The sequence below is a fragment of the Nannobrachium achirus genome (genome assembly GCF_963921795.1).
Source record: "Nannobrachium achirus genome assembly, chromosome: 20".
NCBI classification, from domain to species: Eukaryota; Metazoa; Chordata; class Actinopteri; order Myctophiformes; family Myctophidae; genus Nannobrachium; species Nannobrachium achirus.
Window position 1 is genome coordinate 42,721,595 of NC_137827.1, and position 17,466 is coordinate 42,739,060.

The 17,466-nt window shown below is 43.0% G+C and overlaps 1 protein-coding gene across 1 annotated transcript in view; it reads left to right on the forward strand.

The window, feature by feature from the left end:
• The window catches only part of arhgap5 (Rho GTPase activating protein 5), a 51,950-nt gene that overhangs the window by 12,746 nt on the left and 21,738 nt on the right, over positions 1–17,466 (forward strand). The window contains 1 exon segment of the mRNA XM_080750549.1: positions 2,126–2,279. Within this exon segment, the coding sequence (XP_080606675.1) occupies positions 2,126–2,279 (154 nt within the window).

The window sequence follows — 17,466 nt, forward strand, 5'->3', positions numbered from 1 at the left end:
CATGATGTGTATTACACTGAGGCCAAAAGAATGCTTAGTAGAAACCCTGGACCAGAGGTGCAGCCTGCCTGTCGTGCAAATTAGATTCAGTTCGAATTAGGTCAGGTTTATCCATGTGGTGGTTTTCACAAGCACACAAAGTACAATGAGAGGAAACCAAAAAATATATACATAACATGTTTTAATGGTCAAGTCATTGATTCAATTATGTGTTGCGCTTTCAATAAGCAACATTTCACAGAGGATTGGATATAAATACACAGTAGAAACCGTAACAAACAGAAACTAGATGCACAGTAACAGAGTATTTTGTAACAAATAGCAGTTTGTCACAAATGGCTTGACAGAGAAAAGACATTTGTTTGTGTGTGTGTGAGGAGGGGAGGGAGAGTTATTTCTTTTAAACAAGCTTGGGACCCTTGTCTAGACCGAATTAATGTAGTTATGCTGATTGGTCACAGGATCAAAATGATTAAGATCTGCTGTCCAGCTCAGCCACCAACTGGCAGTCTCAAAAACAATGGTTTAGACCAGGGGTCTGCAACAGGGGGTCCGGGACCCCTTGGGGGTCCTACAAATCTTCCAATCCTTTTTATATTAACTACATGAACCCTAGTGTCCATATTCTGAGAACTGTAGCTAAAAATAGGAGATCTACAAGCTCACAACGCCTCGCGCTGCGAGGCGTTGTGAGCTTCTAGATCGGCTATTTTCGGCAAAGAGGTTTGGTGTAGAGGGCAGAAAGAGCAGAGTGAAAGGTCAAGTTTATTAGGTAATGACGGTTCAAGTGGTTAAGTATCTGAAAACACAAATTGACATGAATCCAAAATACACAATGATTGTGCTGTCAAACGATGAAACTATATGGAATCTATGAAGTGATTGTGGGGGTCCCTGCTTCATCTCTCTCTCAACTAAGGGGTCCTTGGCCTGAAAACGTTGAAACCCATGGTTTAGACCACTGTTTCCCAAACTGTGGGTCGGGATGCATTTGTGGGTCTCAGACAGATTTTTATGGGTCCCTTTTATTTTTTTCCCTTTTTTAATTATTATTCAAAAATATTTTCAAAAAACAGTCCCAAAAAAAGCTATTTCCTTCATGAATTAAAAACAAAATTCGATTATTTTTCAGTAATCTCATGAAGAAATCAACGAAAAATTAAGACGTAGTGAAAATAGGCGATCTACAAGTGCTACAAGCTCACAACGCGTCGCTTTGTGCCGCGTTGTGAGCTTTTAGATCGGCTATTTTCACAAGTTTGAATCCCGGGCGTCTAAACGTCTTAATTTCTCTTGTGGGCCACGGCTAAAACATTTGGGGACCACTGGTTTAGACTGACGCACGCACACGTACAGTGACTGTATGTTGAAGATGGTAGAAGTGAGGAACAGATACAACACAACTTAACACGTGTTTGGTGCATGCATGTCATGAGAGAGTTTTCCCCAGCGCCCGGCTTAGAAGCTACCGTGAAGAATCTTGAACACACACATGCACTCATGCACACACACGCAGAGTGGCACAAATCAGATAAGAGCTAGTGTGCAAATCTGTGCAAAAACAGCCCCTGGAGCTACAGAGCTGCCATGAATATGGGCATTGTTGTAACATTTAAAAACCGTCTTTGATAATGGAAGGAAAGAAGTGCAGAGGGAAGCTCCGCTACAAAATGGAAGTTATTTATCCTGTGTCTTGGCCAATTAGAGAGCCCAAACCGCTATGGGCCCCACAGATACTTTGAAGAACTGAGAACTGTGGGAAAATCAAAGAAGCCACCTTGTTTGCTTGCTTCACTTTGAATAACGTCGCCTGTGTTCTCCTGTTTCTTCTCTCCACCTCCCTCTCTCTCTCTCTCTCTCACTCTTTCTCTCTTCATCCCACTGGCTCTCCCTTTATCTGTCCCCCGTTCAATTTGCTGTCTTTATTACTTTTCTTTGTGCTTTGTCTGTTTTTTTCTGTTGTCTGACACTTTTTTCCTGTTTCTTCTTTCTACCTTATCTTACCCTCCTGCATGTCTCCTCTCTCTCTCTCTCTCTCTCTCTCTCTCTCTCTCTCTCTCTCTCTCTCTCTCTCTCTCTCTCTCTCTTTCTCTCTCTTCCCTTGTTTCTCTCTCCCTCCCTCCAGCCAAAATCAGGAAAGCCCCCCAAGCCTCTCTACCCTCCCACCAGGAGGAACTGGGAGAGTAACTATTTTGGGGTTCCCCTGCAGAACCTGGTGACCCACGAACGACCTATTCCCCTTTTCATCGAGAAATGTGTCGACTATATTGAACGCACCGGTGAGTCATTCAAAAACCAAAAACTTGGCATTCATGCATTTCATTCCATAAACTATTCCTGTTTTGTGTTCCTCAGTTGGTCTGATTTGCTTCGATTCAGCTGGGTTGTTGCAATCGAATGTAGCGGTTTTCTTCAGGTGCAGGTGTGCTAATGCTCCGATTCCAGGTACCTTTTTATTGGTGCTGTGTGTGTGTGTGTGTGTGTGTGTGTGTGCACACGCACGTACATGTTTGATGGGTCCTGTGTGAATGTGTGATTTTAAAGGTACTGGTGGTGTGCAGGCAGTGTGAAAATGGGGCATCGTGTCCTGCTGGAGTACTTGACCTGAGTGAATGAGGGAAGGAGGAGGCGGAATGGAGGTTGAATGAATGAAGGAGTAAATGCTGCTGTGGTCGGTCAGTCAGTCAGTCAGTCAGTCAGTGAGCAGTGAGTAGGCTCTCGATTACAGACTTCTGCAGTGCTGCAAGTGGACCGAATTCTTCTTTGACGATGCCCAACCAGATTGGTCAGTGAGCGAGTCAGTCAACCGGCTGGTCTCTCATACATTAAATAGTTGTTAGTTTGCAAACTCACCAAATCAATCATATATTATTTCTCAAGCAGTCTACTTGCATGCAGACAAACATCCTACCCAGACAACCACCCAACCGGATTGGCTAGCTAGTCCATTCAGCGATGCCAAATAGTCAGTCACTTAGCCAGCCTTTCTTCCATCCATCCATCCAGTCAGTCAGCCAACCTTTTAGCCAAGTCAGTCAGTGCCATGTCGGAGGGGTCGTGTTGTGACGTGTGTGTGTGTGTGTGTGTGTGTGTGTGTGTGTGTGTATGAGATGTTTATGTGTGTAATATGTGAGGCAGACTGGAAATGCGGTTGGCCTCCTGCCCAGCTGTCACTGAGGAATGTCTCTGCCACAGTCTGAGGAGGAGTTCCCCACTGATGTCATGGCTCAGTCTGACACTTGGCAGCTGGTGGTACACTATCCTACCGTAACGCTATCTATCTAGAGTCATACAGTACAGCTAGAGGTACACTATCCTACCGTAATGCTATTTATCTAGAGTCATACAGTACAGCTAGAGGTACACTATCCTACCGTAACGCTATCTATCTAGAGTCATACAGTACAGCTGGTGGTACACTATCCTACCGTAACGCTATCTATCTAAAGTCATACAGTACAGCTGCTGGTACACTATCCTACCGTAACGCTATCTATCTAGAGTCATACAGTACAGCTGGTGGTACACTATCCTACCGTAACGCTATCTATCTAGAGTCATACAGTACAGCTGGAGGTACACTATCCTACCGTAACGCTATCTATCTAGAGTCATACAGTACAGCTAGAGGTACACTATCCTACCGTAACGCTATCTATCTAAAGTCATACAGTACAGCTGCTGGTACACTATCCTACCGTAACGCTATCTATCTAGAGTCATACAGTACAGCTGCTGGTACACTATCCTACCGTAACGCTATCTATCTAGAGTCATACAGTACAGCTGTTGGTACACTATCCTACCGTAACGCTATCTATCTAGAGTCAATTCAATTTTCAATTCAAAGGAGCTTTATTGGCATGAGAAAACATACGTCTACATTGACAAAGCAAGTGTCACAAGTAAAATAAAAACATCCATGCAAATCAAAATCCCTAAACGATAGAAATAAATGAAAACATTTTAACAATAATTTTTTCTTCTAAATATCTAAAATATGAACCCTTGTTGTAAAAAACAAAGTTGTCCTTTAACGCAGGGAAATCTCACTCTTTCGAACGACCATTTTGACAACGGACCGTCGGGAGGGTTAGCAACTCACCCCGTTGAGGTTAGGGTAAGGGTTAGGTTTGGGTGTCGAAAAGATGACACATATTACATACAGTATAAACAGCGAAACACTCCCCCTTAACGCTATCTATCTAGAGTGCATACAGTATCCTTGCTGTTGGGCAGAAACCAGTGGTGTAAAGTAATTAAGTGTGTTTACTTAAGTACTGTACTCAAGTACAACTTTGAGGTGTTTGTACTTTACTTGAGTATGTACAATTCCTGCCCTCCCTATACAATTTCCGATACTTTTATTCTACACTACAACTCTTAGTTACTAGTTACTTTGCAGGTATAAATTATAATATTGTAAAACATATATTAACCACTTTAGCCCTATTTTATACCGTGGCTATTTGAAAATAGACGATCTACAAGTAGATCTGCTATTTTCAAACAGTTTGTATTTTTACTTTTAGTACTATAAGTACATTTTAATACCAATACGTTTGTACTTTCACTCAAGTAAATTTTGAATTCCATACTTTTACTTGTCCATATTTAATCTTTTAACACAAGATAAGACCTGAGGCCGATTCTACAATGCCTTCTAGATCACTTTCAAAAGTGGTCAAAAACAGCAGATGTACAAGCTTGTATATCTGCTATTTTTGAATAGCCAACGCTAAAGCCTAAAATTACACGGATGCTTTCCCGTTTTGAAAGGGTTAATGATTTCCATCATCATAGATGAGTCGAGGACCTATTTTATACTTTTTGTCACGCAAAATTAGATAAAATAGCAGATCTACAAGCTCACAATATGACACAAGCTTTTTTCTCTTTGTTGTGCATCCAGCTGCTAGAACTGTAAAACTTTGTATAATCACTTACAGGCAAAAAACCTACAAAAACTCATGTCATTGCCTAAAAGTGAATGGGTTGAGAGTCTGAAGGCTTGGCCAGGCCTTGCAGTCAGAGTATCTGGCCTCTCGCCTGACTGACACCAAAGAATGCTCCTCTCATAGTTAGAGGGATTTACCACTGATGTCATCGTGGACAGAGTGTCCAGAAAGACAGCATGTTGGTGTGAGAACATGGGAGATACACTGTTGAGACGACGCAACGGTGGAAATGTAGAGAAAACATGACCTAAATAAACCATTATTTGACTTTATTTTTATATATATATAAGATATTTCTTTGGGGCTTTTTTTGTTGCCTTTTATTGATAGTACTAGAGGTTCGCGGCCCTTCGGGCCGCTCACATCTAGAGATCGCGCCTGCTTCGCAGGCGCTCACAGCTACGTTGCAGCAGTGATCCACCCACATCCATCCACCCATCCATCCATCCATCCATCCACATCCATCCATCCATCCATCCATCCACGCATCCATCCATCCATCCATCCATCCATCCATCCACATCCATCCATCCATCCATCCATCCATCCACATCCATCCATCCATCCATCCATCCACGCATCCATCCATCCATCCATCCATCCATCCACATCCATCCACATCCATCCATCCATCCATCCATCCATCCATCCATCCACATCCATCCACATCCATCCATCCATCCACATCCATCCATCCATCCATCCATCCATCCACATCCATCCATCCACATCCATCCATCCATCCACGCATCCATCCACATCCATCCATCCATCCATCCATCCACATCCATCCATCCACATCCATCCATCCACATCCATCCATCCATTCATCCATCCATCCATCCACATCCATCCATCCAACCATCCATCCATCCATCCATCCATCCACATCCATCCATCCATCCATCCATCCATCCATGCATCCATCCATCCATCACATACATGCATCCATCCACATCCATCCATCCATCCATCCATGCATCCATCCACATCCATCCATCCACATCCATCCATCCATCCATCCACCCATCCATCCATACATCCATCCATCCACATCCATCCATCCATCCATCCATCCATCCACATCCATCCATCCATCCAACCATCCATGCATCCATCCATCCATCCATCCATCCACATCCATCCATCCATCCATCCACATCCATCCATCCATCCATCCATCCATCCACATCCATCCATCCATCCATCCACATCCATCCATCCATCCATCCATCCACAATCCATCCACCCATCGACATCCATCCATCCATCCACATCCATCCTTCCATCCACATCCATCCATCCATCCATCCACATCCATCCATCCATCCATCCACATCCATCCATCCATCCATCCATCCACATCCATCCATCCACATCCATCCATCCATCCATCCATCCACATCCACATCCACATCCATCCATCCATCCATCCACATCCATCCATCCATCCGTCCACATCCATGCATCCATCCATCCATCCATGCATCCATCCATCCATCCATCCACATCCATGCATCCATCCATCCATCCATCCATCCATCCACATCCATCCGTCCATCCACATTCATCCATCCATCCACATTCATCCATCCATCCACATCCATCCATCCATCCATCCATCCAACCATCCATCCACATTCATCCATCCATCCACTTACTGTACTGTACTTTACTGTACTCTACTGTACCTTAGTGTACTGTACTTTAATGTACTCTACTGTACCTTACTGTACTGTACTTTAATGTACTCTACTGTACCTTACTATACCTTACTGTACTGTACTTTAATGTACTCTACTGTACCTTACTACACCTTACTGTACTGTACTTTAATGTACTCAACTGTACTCTACTTTACCTTACTGTACTTTGCTGTACTCTATTGTACTCTACTTTACATTACTGTACTTTGCTGTACTCTACTGTACATGACTGTACCGTATTGTACTGTACTTTTCTGTACTTGTACTGTACTTTGCTGTACTCTACTGTACTTTGCTGTACCGTATTGTACTGTACTTTGCTGTACTCTACTGAACCTTGCTGTACTGTATCTTACTGTACTGTAATCTACTGTATTTTACTGTACTGTAATCTACTGTATCTTACTGTACTGTACTCTACTGTACCTTATTGTACCGTACCTTACTGTACTGTACTGTACCTACCTCTCTCTCTCTCTCTCCCTGTGCAGCTGACCCCCCCCTTCCCTCTTGTAACCTGAGACTTTGATGATGATAATGACACATTGGCTCTACAGAGGATTGCGCAATAGGTATTGCGAAATAAGCATATAAACACAAACTGTACGGTAAATATGCATTTTGAAAAGATGACACTAAGTGGATTACGTTCAGCATAGCATGCAGTATATATTTCTGTAATAATGGTGACTTCAAACACGACCGAATGTCGGGAACCGCCGAACAAAATCTGTCTTTGGCCGTCGTGAGTTGGTGTTGCTGAGATAGTAGGTAGACAGGAAAGGGGGAGAGAGATGGGGAGTGAGCAAAGGCGTCGGGATCAGGACTTGAACCAACGACGCGCTGTCAGGCATCAAAGCCTACAGTATGTGGTATGCGCCTGGACCACTAGGCCAGCGAGCGCCCCTATGACAACATATCTGCAGTCATGCAGATGATGTCGATCATTATAGGCAAGGATTTTCAAGTATTTCAAACATATAGTTGCGACCGTAGGTCGCACTTACTATCAAAACCTGCACAAACTGTGAGTGAGTCCATCAGTCAGTCAGTCAGTCAGTCAGTCAGTCAGTCTGTCTGTCACACCTCACACGTCACACTATTGCCCTGCTCATATCTCCGCAACCGTTGCCCCGATCCATGCAAAATTTTGCACACACACTCCTTGCCTGCCAAACTACAACCTCCAAGGACCCCCCGAGCTCCAGGGACCCCCAGGTCCCTGGGGGACCCCCAGATGTAAAAAATGACCAAATGTGCAAAAATGACCAAATGACCACCCCAACGGGGCTGCTCACGGGGAATTCCCGGGGACCACCGACTCCTGGTGCTCCAGAACGGATGCCAAAGTGGTGGCGCCCCCAGTGGAGGACCCCCTCCACTGCAGCTCACATAAAATGCCGTAACTCGGGCTAGGAGCGTCCGGGAGAGCCGGGGCCGGTACCTATTCGTCCGCCAAGGCAACGCAGAGACCCCACCCCTCATTTCTCACATGGCCCTCTTCTAGCGCCACCATGAGGCCCATTCTTGCAAAACACATTTTTGGACACTGCTCCTACAGATTTTGCCCTAAAATCACGCACATCGGTACACAGTATGTCTACACATTGCCCACACAACTAGGAACCAATGGCAGTTACAGCCCTCTTTGTGTATACATGTGACCTACGGTCGCTTATCTCCCGATTAGGGAGTCTTACTGGTATATAGTTGCGACCGTCAGGGAGCAGTTTACTATGAAAATCTCCGCCGTCCGTCCGTCCGTCCGTCCGTCCGTCACACGTCACACCTTTGCCCTGCTCATATCTCCGCATCAGTATGACATCACACCACATGTGTACACAAACCTTTGTGTACGTTGCTGTGGCAACAGTCTGTTGTTGCTGGTCTGTTAGTGTACGTTAGCAACCACCTTAGCAACCATGGTTTTACCCTAGCAACCAACTGTTTACCCTAGCAACCAACTGTTTACCATAGCAACCATGTTTTTTTACCCTAGCAACCAACTGTTTACCATAGCAACCAGATACGCAGAGCAGGGATCTCCATATATGGGCATAAACAGGTGACATCACACTGATGTCAGATACTCAGAGCAGGGATTTCTCCATAATATATGGGCATAAAAGGGATTCTGTTAGGGATCTCCATATATGGGCATAAAAGGGATTCTGTTAGGGATCTCCATATATGGGCATACAAGGGATTCTGTTAGGGATCTCCATATATGGGCATAAAAGGGATTCTGTTAGGGATCTCCATATATGGGCATAAAAGGGATTCTGTTAGGGATCTCCATATATGGGCATAAAGGGGATTCTGTTAGGGATCTCCATATATGGGCATAAAAGGGATTCTGTTAGGGATCTCCATATATGGGCATAAAAGGGATTCTGTTAGCTGTTAGTGATCTCCATATATGGGCATAAAAGGGATGCTGTTAGGGATCTCCATATATGGGCATAAAAGGGATTCTGTTAGGGATCTCCATATATGGGCATGAAAGGGATTCTGTTAGGGATCTCCATATATGGGCATAAAAGGGATTGTATCCCAGATGATGCCCTGTTAGGAGATCCACACTAACAGAATCCATATATGGTCCTACCGACAGCTGCTATAAGCCAACCCTGGCAATAAGGTCTGAGTCGAAGAAATGCTTCTTTCCTGGCAAGAATTGCCCCTTTATACTGTAGGGCTCGTTTGTGTATTGTATGACATCACGCCACATCATCGGCTGAGGACTGTGTGATGTCATCATAAAATGGTAAATGGTGCATTTATATAGCGCTTTTAATCCAAAGCGCTTTACATAGATTGTGCATTACATTCACCCATTCACACACACATTCATACACCGGTGGCGGAGGAAGCCATGCAAGGCACCAACCTACTCACCGGAGGCAATTAGGGGTTCAGAGTCTTGCCCAAGGACCCTTCGACATTAACTCAGGGGGAGCCCGGATTCGAACTGGGAACCCTTCGGGATTTATACCCTTCGTGCTCTAATACCAGTTTCTCTACCCCTGAGCTATGCCGCCCCTATCATATCATATCTCCATATATGGAGACATAAGTTGCTCATGCCCAAATATGGGCTGGTGAGGTCAGACTTAGTGTGATGCGTAGGTTATCTCCATATATGGAGATTCAACTTCAATGAGTAACCATGGCAAACTGTCAACTGCCCGTATGTCTTGATAATTGGTAAAACAAACTTTTGGCCTATTTAATTGTGGAGATAACGCTTATCTCCCGATTAGGGAGTCTTACTGGTATATATAGTGTGGATGTTCACTAGTAGTGTTCAGTCAGATTGTGTTTAAATCCTATTTAAATCCTCTCTCCATAGTCTTTGATATCCTGTTGGATCTCCATGAACGGCCATGAACAAAATTCAGAACTTCTCTGTGTGTGCGTGTCATGTGGGTGTGTGCATTTTGTATGTCAGTACTGTGTGTGATGTGTTGCTGTGTGCCTGTGCCTATGGCCTGCATGCGCATGCACTCAGTCACTTGTGTGCATGCACTCAATCACTTGTGTGCATGTGAGTGTGCCAGCTATCTGACAATGTTTTTGGATGTTTCATGGTCTGCGCTGTGAAAAGCCTGTTTAAGTCCCTGTACTGTGTGTGTTAGATTTTACATCTAACTCTCCACTCCTATCCTACTTTCCTCAGAAATATGATTTGTAAGCAGCCGAGGGAATACAGTATCAGCCTGCTTAGCTTACTAATGTGTGTGTGCTCTTGGACTGACTTGTCAGTAAGATACTGAACACACAAAAAAAAGAAGTGGTGATGGTACCTATTCTGGTAGTGCAGTTGTTAGGTGACAGTGTTATGTTCGCCTAATTTGCCATGCCCATAATAAAGATGCTAGAGTTCATGTGTTTATGTCGTTTTTAGACCAGCCATTCATACTATTTTATTCTGTCTGTCTTCTACTGGCAGCATCAGCACGGCATGAAATCTATGGAATGGATCCAGATGCATCCAATGGGATGCTTATTCCAACACCTAGAACAATAATGTTATATTACACGTTACAAACTGAGAGCAGGATTGTGGACTGACGTGAATGTTTGTTTGGTAGGAAAACTTTCGGTATTTAAAGGAGAATTCCAAACTAGCCGTTTCTTACCTTAATCTGATGTTACAGTATCCCAGTGGAGTAACGAGTGGTACAGGGGTGGGGGGAGAAAAACTATTTTTTTACGGTAATTGCTTCTTTTTATAACTCCAAAATGTATTTATTTTGGAGATAACTGTCTTTCATAATGACTAAATACTCTCAGTGTTTGTACTTGAGGAAGTCTTGCAAAATTAGATTTCACCCGTGATTTCATCCAAATACCCTTTGGGCCGCCGTAGTCCACTACGGTGGCCCATTCGAGACATAAACACTGTGGAGAGTATTTATCATTGTTCATTATGAACGACAGATAAAAAAAAAAAAAGAATCTTCGAGCGATTAAAAAAATTGTGATTCAGAATCAGAAATACTTTATTGCCAAATGCATCACAAGGACACACAGGAATTTGATTTATCGCAAAACCCCACCGCTCACGCTCGGAGCTGCGGTGGAGATGGGATGGAGTTATGAAAACTTTGACCTGTACCACTTGTTCTGGAATATAATAATAACATAAGATTACGGCAAGAAAACTTCTAGTTTTCTTAAGATTTTGGCTAGCGAGGGTTCATATGTAAGTGGATTCAAGCCAGTTACGGTAGACAGATAATTGATAATTAATTGAGTTAACCGCCTGAAAGCTTTTTCAATGGCACAGGGAAAACAATCGTTGTTAACCTCTGTGTTGTTCTGTGACAATAGTGAGTTTACTTTGGAGCAAAATTGTAATAAACCATTTTGTATAAAATTCTGCTGTGTTTCTAAAAATGAAATTTATTGTATACTATGTGGGAACATTAGATTTAGACAACTCTCCATTCATCTAGCAAGGAGTCCTGTCTACTTAGAATGTTCCTGCCTGGAGCATTTCCAAAATGGACGAATGAGCCGATTTATCCGAAAGAGAGTTTATGACTCACCTGGTTCTTTTCTTGTCATTCTAAATGACTTACACTTTTCTGTTAGTCAGCTGGACAGGAGCTTAAATCTAGGGTTGCGTTGCCATCATTCAAACGGTACAGTATTGTTGTGAGCTGAATGTGTTGAAGCATAACAGTTGTGATTTAGTAGTTGTAAGGAAGGACTTCAGACAGCCTCCCTCCCTCACCAGCAGCTCTTTAATGTGGCTCCCTCCTCCTCTTCCTCTGTCGTTGTGAAGGCTACAGTCTCGATGTGGCATTTGGAAGTAGCTGATAATTAGGATGTGTGTGTACCTTTAAGTGTGTGGTGTCTAGCTGAAGAACACTGTATCATTAAAAAAAAGTAAAAGTTTGGCAAGTGGCGGTATCGTTGAATTGGAGTCAAGTTCTGTCTTATCGCGTGCCGCCTTTGGATGTACTTCAGTCTCAGTGTTCAAACTAATCTCTGTTTGCTGTCTTTTGCTCAAATCTGGATGGGACAAAAGGAATGAGAGCTGTGTGTGTGTGTGTGTGTGTGTAATGAAAGGTGTTGCAATTGTGGAAAATCCCTAGTTTAACAGTTAATAATCAGTCCTTTTAATCAGTTTTATATGTAGTCCTCTACAGATGTGTGCTGTCTAGTGTCTGGTTTTTGTCTACTGGTACTGTTACAGTATATCACAGGCTACGGAAGTGCTGCTAGTGTTAATGGCGCTGTTACCGTTAGTAGTGTTTGTGGTACTGTTAGTAGCTGGTGATGTTATACTAATACATTATGTATTGAAACTGTAGTATCTTATGTCTGTGTCTGTACATGGAGCTTTAGCTCTGACATGACACAGACACACACAGCATGTTCTTAGCCTCAGGGCACCAACACAGGGACCGTGTGTGTGTGTGTGTGTGTGTGTGTGTGTGTGTGTGTGTGTGTGTGTGTGTGTGTGTGTGTGTGTGTGTGTGTGTGTGTGTGTGTGTGTGTGTGTGTGTGTGTGTGTGTGTGTGTGTGTGTGTGTGTGTGTGTGTGTGTGTGTGTGTGAAAATGTGTTTATCCCTGCATGGGAGCAAACATGTGACACTGCGTGTCGTGTCTGCCCTTTGAAGCGCAACGACAGATCCTGACCTTCCTCCATTCCATTTATCCAGAGAGTCACGACCGCCGATCAATTATGACGTGTGTTCCCCCATCTTCTAATTGCTCACCTCGACACAGATACAGTTCTATCAGTATTTTATACACTGATACTGCCTCAAACACCGTATAGGGTTCATTAGTTTGGATATTTTTTCAAAGGAGAGCAGGCAGTTCAATATTTTAATGAGATAGACGGTGGGAAATGCCTATTCTTGCGTCTGCATTCGGCACGTCTCCTTTTCACGTCCTCTCCAGGATCTCAGGAGTATTGAGTGTCCACTGTCTCTCAGTTCTTGTAGTCGTTTTGCTGGTTGGTTGTAGCAGTGATCCAGGAACAGTGGTTCTCAACCTTTTCAGGCCGTGACCCCCCAAAATAATCATATTTGAAGTTTGAACGGGGGACCCCCCCACCCTGACAAGCACTTGGAATGCAGCATTGTGACTAATTCCACAGATAAATATTGTGAAAATAGCAGATCTACTATCTTCTATTTTCTTTTCTTTTTTTGTCTCTTTCTTATATTATTTGACAATTTGGCCAATGTTTGAACGTTTTTCATAGTATAGATTGTTGATGACTTGATGCAGTAATGGTCCTTTTCTTTTCTTCTTCTTTTTTAGGTAAATTCTTAAATTGTGTCACTTCATTGTCATCTGGGGACCCCCCCTACTAAAATCATGAGGGGTCCCGACCCGCAGGTTGAGAATCAGTGATCTAGGAACTGAGGCTTATGCTAATTGTGTTTATTTTTAAGTTACCCTGTAGTATAAGAGGCTCAACTAAATAACATTACATGCTGGTCTGTCATGAACGCAAGCCGTTGCATCGTGGAGAAGACGAGTCTGGCAGAAAACTAACAGCGGCATGATGACCGCTGACAGTCTCTCTGTTCGAGAGGCTTTATTAAATGATTTCTGCTCCCCGGGGAGGTCAAATGGCGTCTGGAATGAAGGATGGGGAGACGGGAGGAGAGAGAGAGAAGGAGGGAGAGATATGGGAAGAGGAGTGATTAAATGGTCATTTGATGTGGATGTGTTGAGAGCTCCCACTGGCAGTTACCTATTGCCCACTTACAGTAATGTGAGGAGCGAGAGAAAGAGGTGGAGAGATAGATAGATGGGAAAGAGAGACATGGGCTATGGTTACACTATTCAATGCGACTCTGCAGTCTGTAAACGTCAAGATCGGATCTGGCTGGCGCTGTTATCCGATGAAATTGAAAAAATAAATAAAATAAAAAGATCAGGCTCCTATTATACTTTACTTTACTTTATTTGTTTATTTAGACGGGACAATGCATATTAATGAACACTACATGAAAGCAATGTAAATAAGCCGGAATTAGCAAGAATGCTAAATTTCATCCGTAGTCCCCACATGAAGACAAAACAATACATACCAACAAACAGTAACCCTACATTAGGAGAGGGCGCCTAAGAACATACATACAATACTATTTTTCCTCAACCAAGAGAAAACAACAAAAACAACACATATTACTAACAGTACCCTACATTAGAAAAGAAAAGTTAAAAATATACGTACATGACATGAGCTGTACTCTTAAAACTATACATGGTCACAGGTTTGATTGTCAACTAACCATTTTTTTAGATTGAACTTGAAGGATGGAAATGACAAACAGTCTCTTATTGTTAGAGGTAGGTCATTCCAGATTGAACATCCCTGCACTGAAAGGGTGTTTTTTCCAAAAGCGGTTACCCGGTACGGTACTTCGCAATCCCCTCTAGTGATTGCTCTAGTATTGAGTCCTCTATCGGGCTTCCTTTTTATGAATTCCTTTAGGGGAGGTGGGCATAGACCATTTAGGGTCTTATATATGATACTGACCTGTTTAAATACCTTAAAATTAGCGAAACTCAAAAAACGGTACCTCTGAAGAATATTACAATGGTGATATGAGCGGGGTTTCCTATCGAATACCTTAAGCGCACTCTTATATAGCTGTTCAATGGGTTTGAGAATCGTTATACCTGTGCAAGACCAGTTTGTGAAACAGTACTCAATGTGTGATTGGATCATGCATTGGAGATAAGATTTAGCAGCACTAACTGCCAAACAAGGTCTGATTTGTTTAAAGTTCTGAAGGTTGAACTTGATTGTGTTTGTAACCTTTTTTACATGTTTTTTAAAGGTTAGGGTTGAGTCTAACATGACCCCGAGGTACTTGAACTCTGGCACAAGTTCAAGTTCCTCTCCACCCAGAAACACATTTGATGACTCCATCACAACTGGTCTTTTGGAAAAAGCCATGCAGACCGTCTTTTTTGCATTCAGGAGCAGGCATGAGTCTGTAAGCCAGTCCTGAACGCTGGTCAGAACAGAAGTTAAAACCGTTGACACCTCTGCATAGCTCTTTCCATGAGTCAGTATAACCGCATCATCTGCGTACATCTGGATATGTACATCTTTACATACATCAGGTAGGTCGTTTATGAACAGAGAAAACAGAATTGGTCCTACTATTGATCCCTGGGGGACACCAACCGAGCAAGTGTGATAAGGAGACTTGATGCCATTTATGCTTACACACTGTTCTCTATTTGATAGGTATGATGTAAACCATTTGATGGCCTCTGGGGACAAGTTGAAATGTGTTAGTTTGGACAAGAGGACCTGATGGCTGACAGAGTCAAATGCTTTCTTGAAATCTAAAAATACTGCCATTGCGCATGGGGCCTTGTTCAAAGCACACTTTAACTTTTCAATGAATAAGCAATTTGCTGACTCAGTGGAGTGGAAGGCTCGAAACCCAAACTGCATAGGATGCTCCTATTATAGTTCAGTGGTTCTCAACCTGGGGGTCGTTACCCCCAGGGGGATCCCCTAATTATTTTTGGGGGTCCCCAGATGATTAACTTAATGTGCAACATTGTTTTCTCACTCAACAGTAAACAAACCAACAAAGTTTAAGTGTATAGAGGGTATATGCACATTTCTAAAGTGACAGTTTAAAGACTTTTTTAATACCTCTAAAATGACAAACGAAAATTGTCAAATATTAGAGGCAGAAATTGTGAAAATAGCCGATCTACATGCTCACAACGTTGTGAGCATGTAGACCTGTTATTTTCACAATAGAACCATGTTATACAAAATGTAATGCCTCAACTCTTAGTGCTCGTCAGGGTGGGGGGAGGAGGTGCCCAGTTAAAATATGATTATTTTGGGGTTTGCGGCCTGAAAAGGTTGAGAACCACTGCTACAGTTGATTTAATAAATGAGCTCCAAGGTGGGTGACATTTTGAGCGTTTTGGCTCCTCCTCACACTAAACAGACTGCTCTCCGGTGAGCCAGACCACAGGCCAAGATGGCCTAGCTTGCATTGAGGTCAGTGTGGACAGCTATGTGGACACAATCCAGGTCGTTTCTTTTTACCGTAATCCTTGGGGCATCTTCCAACCTCATGCAAATTCCTCTCCCACCTGTGTAGATTAGTGTTTTATTCATGTAGTACAGTGGTTCTCAACCTTTTCAGGCCACGACCCCCCAAATAATAATAATTTAACTGGGGACCCCCCATCCTGACGAGCACTAACACGGTTCTATTGTTGCGAGGCGTTGTGAGCATGTGAGCTGCTATTTTCACAATTTCTATTATAAAAAGTTTTTGACGCTTTAGAAATGTGCAGATACCCAATATACACTTAAACTTTATGTTGGTTTACTGTTGAGAGAGAAAACAATATTGCACATTACGTTTATCATCTGGGGACCCCCCAAAATAATCTGCGGACCACTCTGGGGGTCCCGACCCACAGGTTGAGAACCACTGATGTAGTAGACCCAGATTGGGTCGTTTCAGCGCTGAGGACCATAATAGCAGTGCAAGTGTACTCATCTCTGCCGCTCTGTACTCATCAACAAAGTGTCTGTTATGGGGTCTGGCTTCGTTGATGGAAATGTAAAGATTAGTTAGTAAGGATCTCTCTCTGGCACTGACTGACATTTCTCTGGATGTGTTGTGGAGGAACTTGACATCCGATCATAAATCCAAACACATGCATATGTGTATGTGTGCATAATTGTACATGTGTGACGCAGCTGAGTTTTGATCTGGTGCAGCCAATTGACTTTAGAAAAGACTAAACGTAACCATGGCCATATTGCGTCTGTTTTTTTAAAGGTTTTAAATCTAAATATTGTGAATATAATAGAACAACGTTCTTTGCCCTTAGTTTGCTTATTCACTATGCTGCTGAATGTCAGCATTATAGTCAATCTGAAGGAATCTGGAATGCAGGAATACATCTATACATATGTATGAAGTACGATATATTATACAGTAGTACACAATATAATGTGCAACCCCTCCTACACCGGGGTCTGTGTAAAAGCCAGGGAAATGTCCAGTAACCTCCCCCCTCTCTCTTTTATTCTAGTTGACACTGATCTCTCTGTGTGTGTGTGTGTGTGTGTGTGTGTGTGTGTGTGTGTGTGTGTGTGTGTGTGTGTGTGTGTGTGTGTGTGTGTGTGTGTGTGTGTGCGTGTGCGTGCGTGTATGTAAATGAATCTCCATACAAAGCTGATTATTGGCTCTTTGCTCTTCACTTTGAAGTTGGATCAGTTCTCCACTTTGTAGTGGAACAGACCAAATCCTCACTGATGTAGTTCA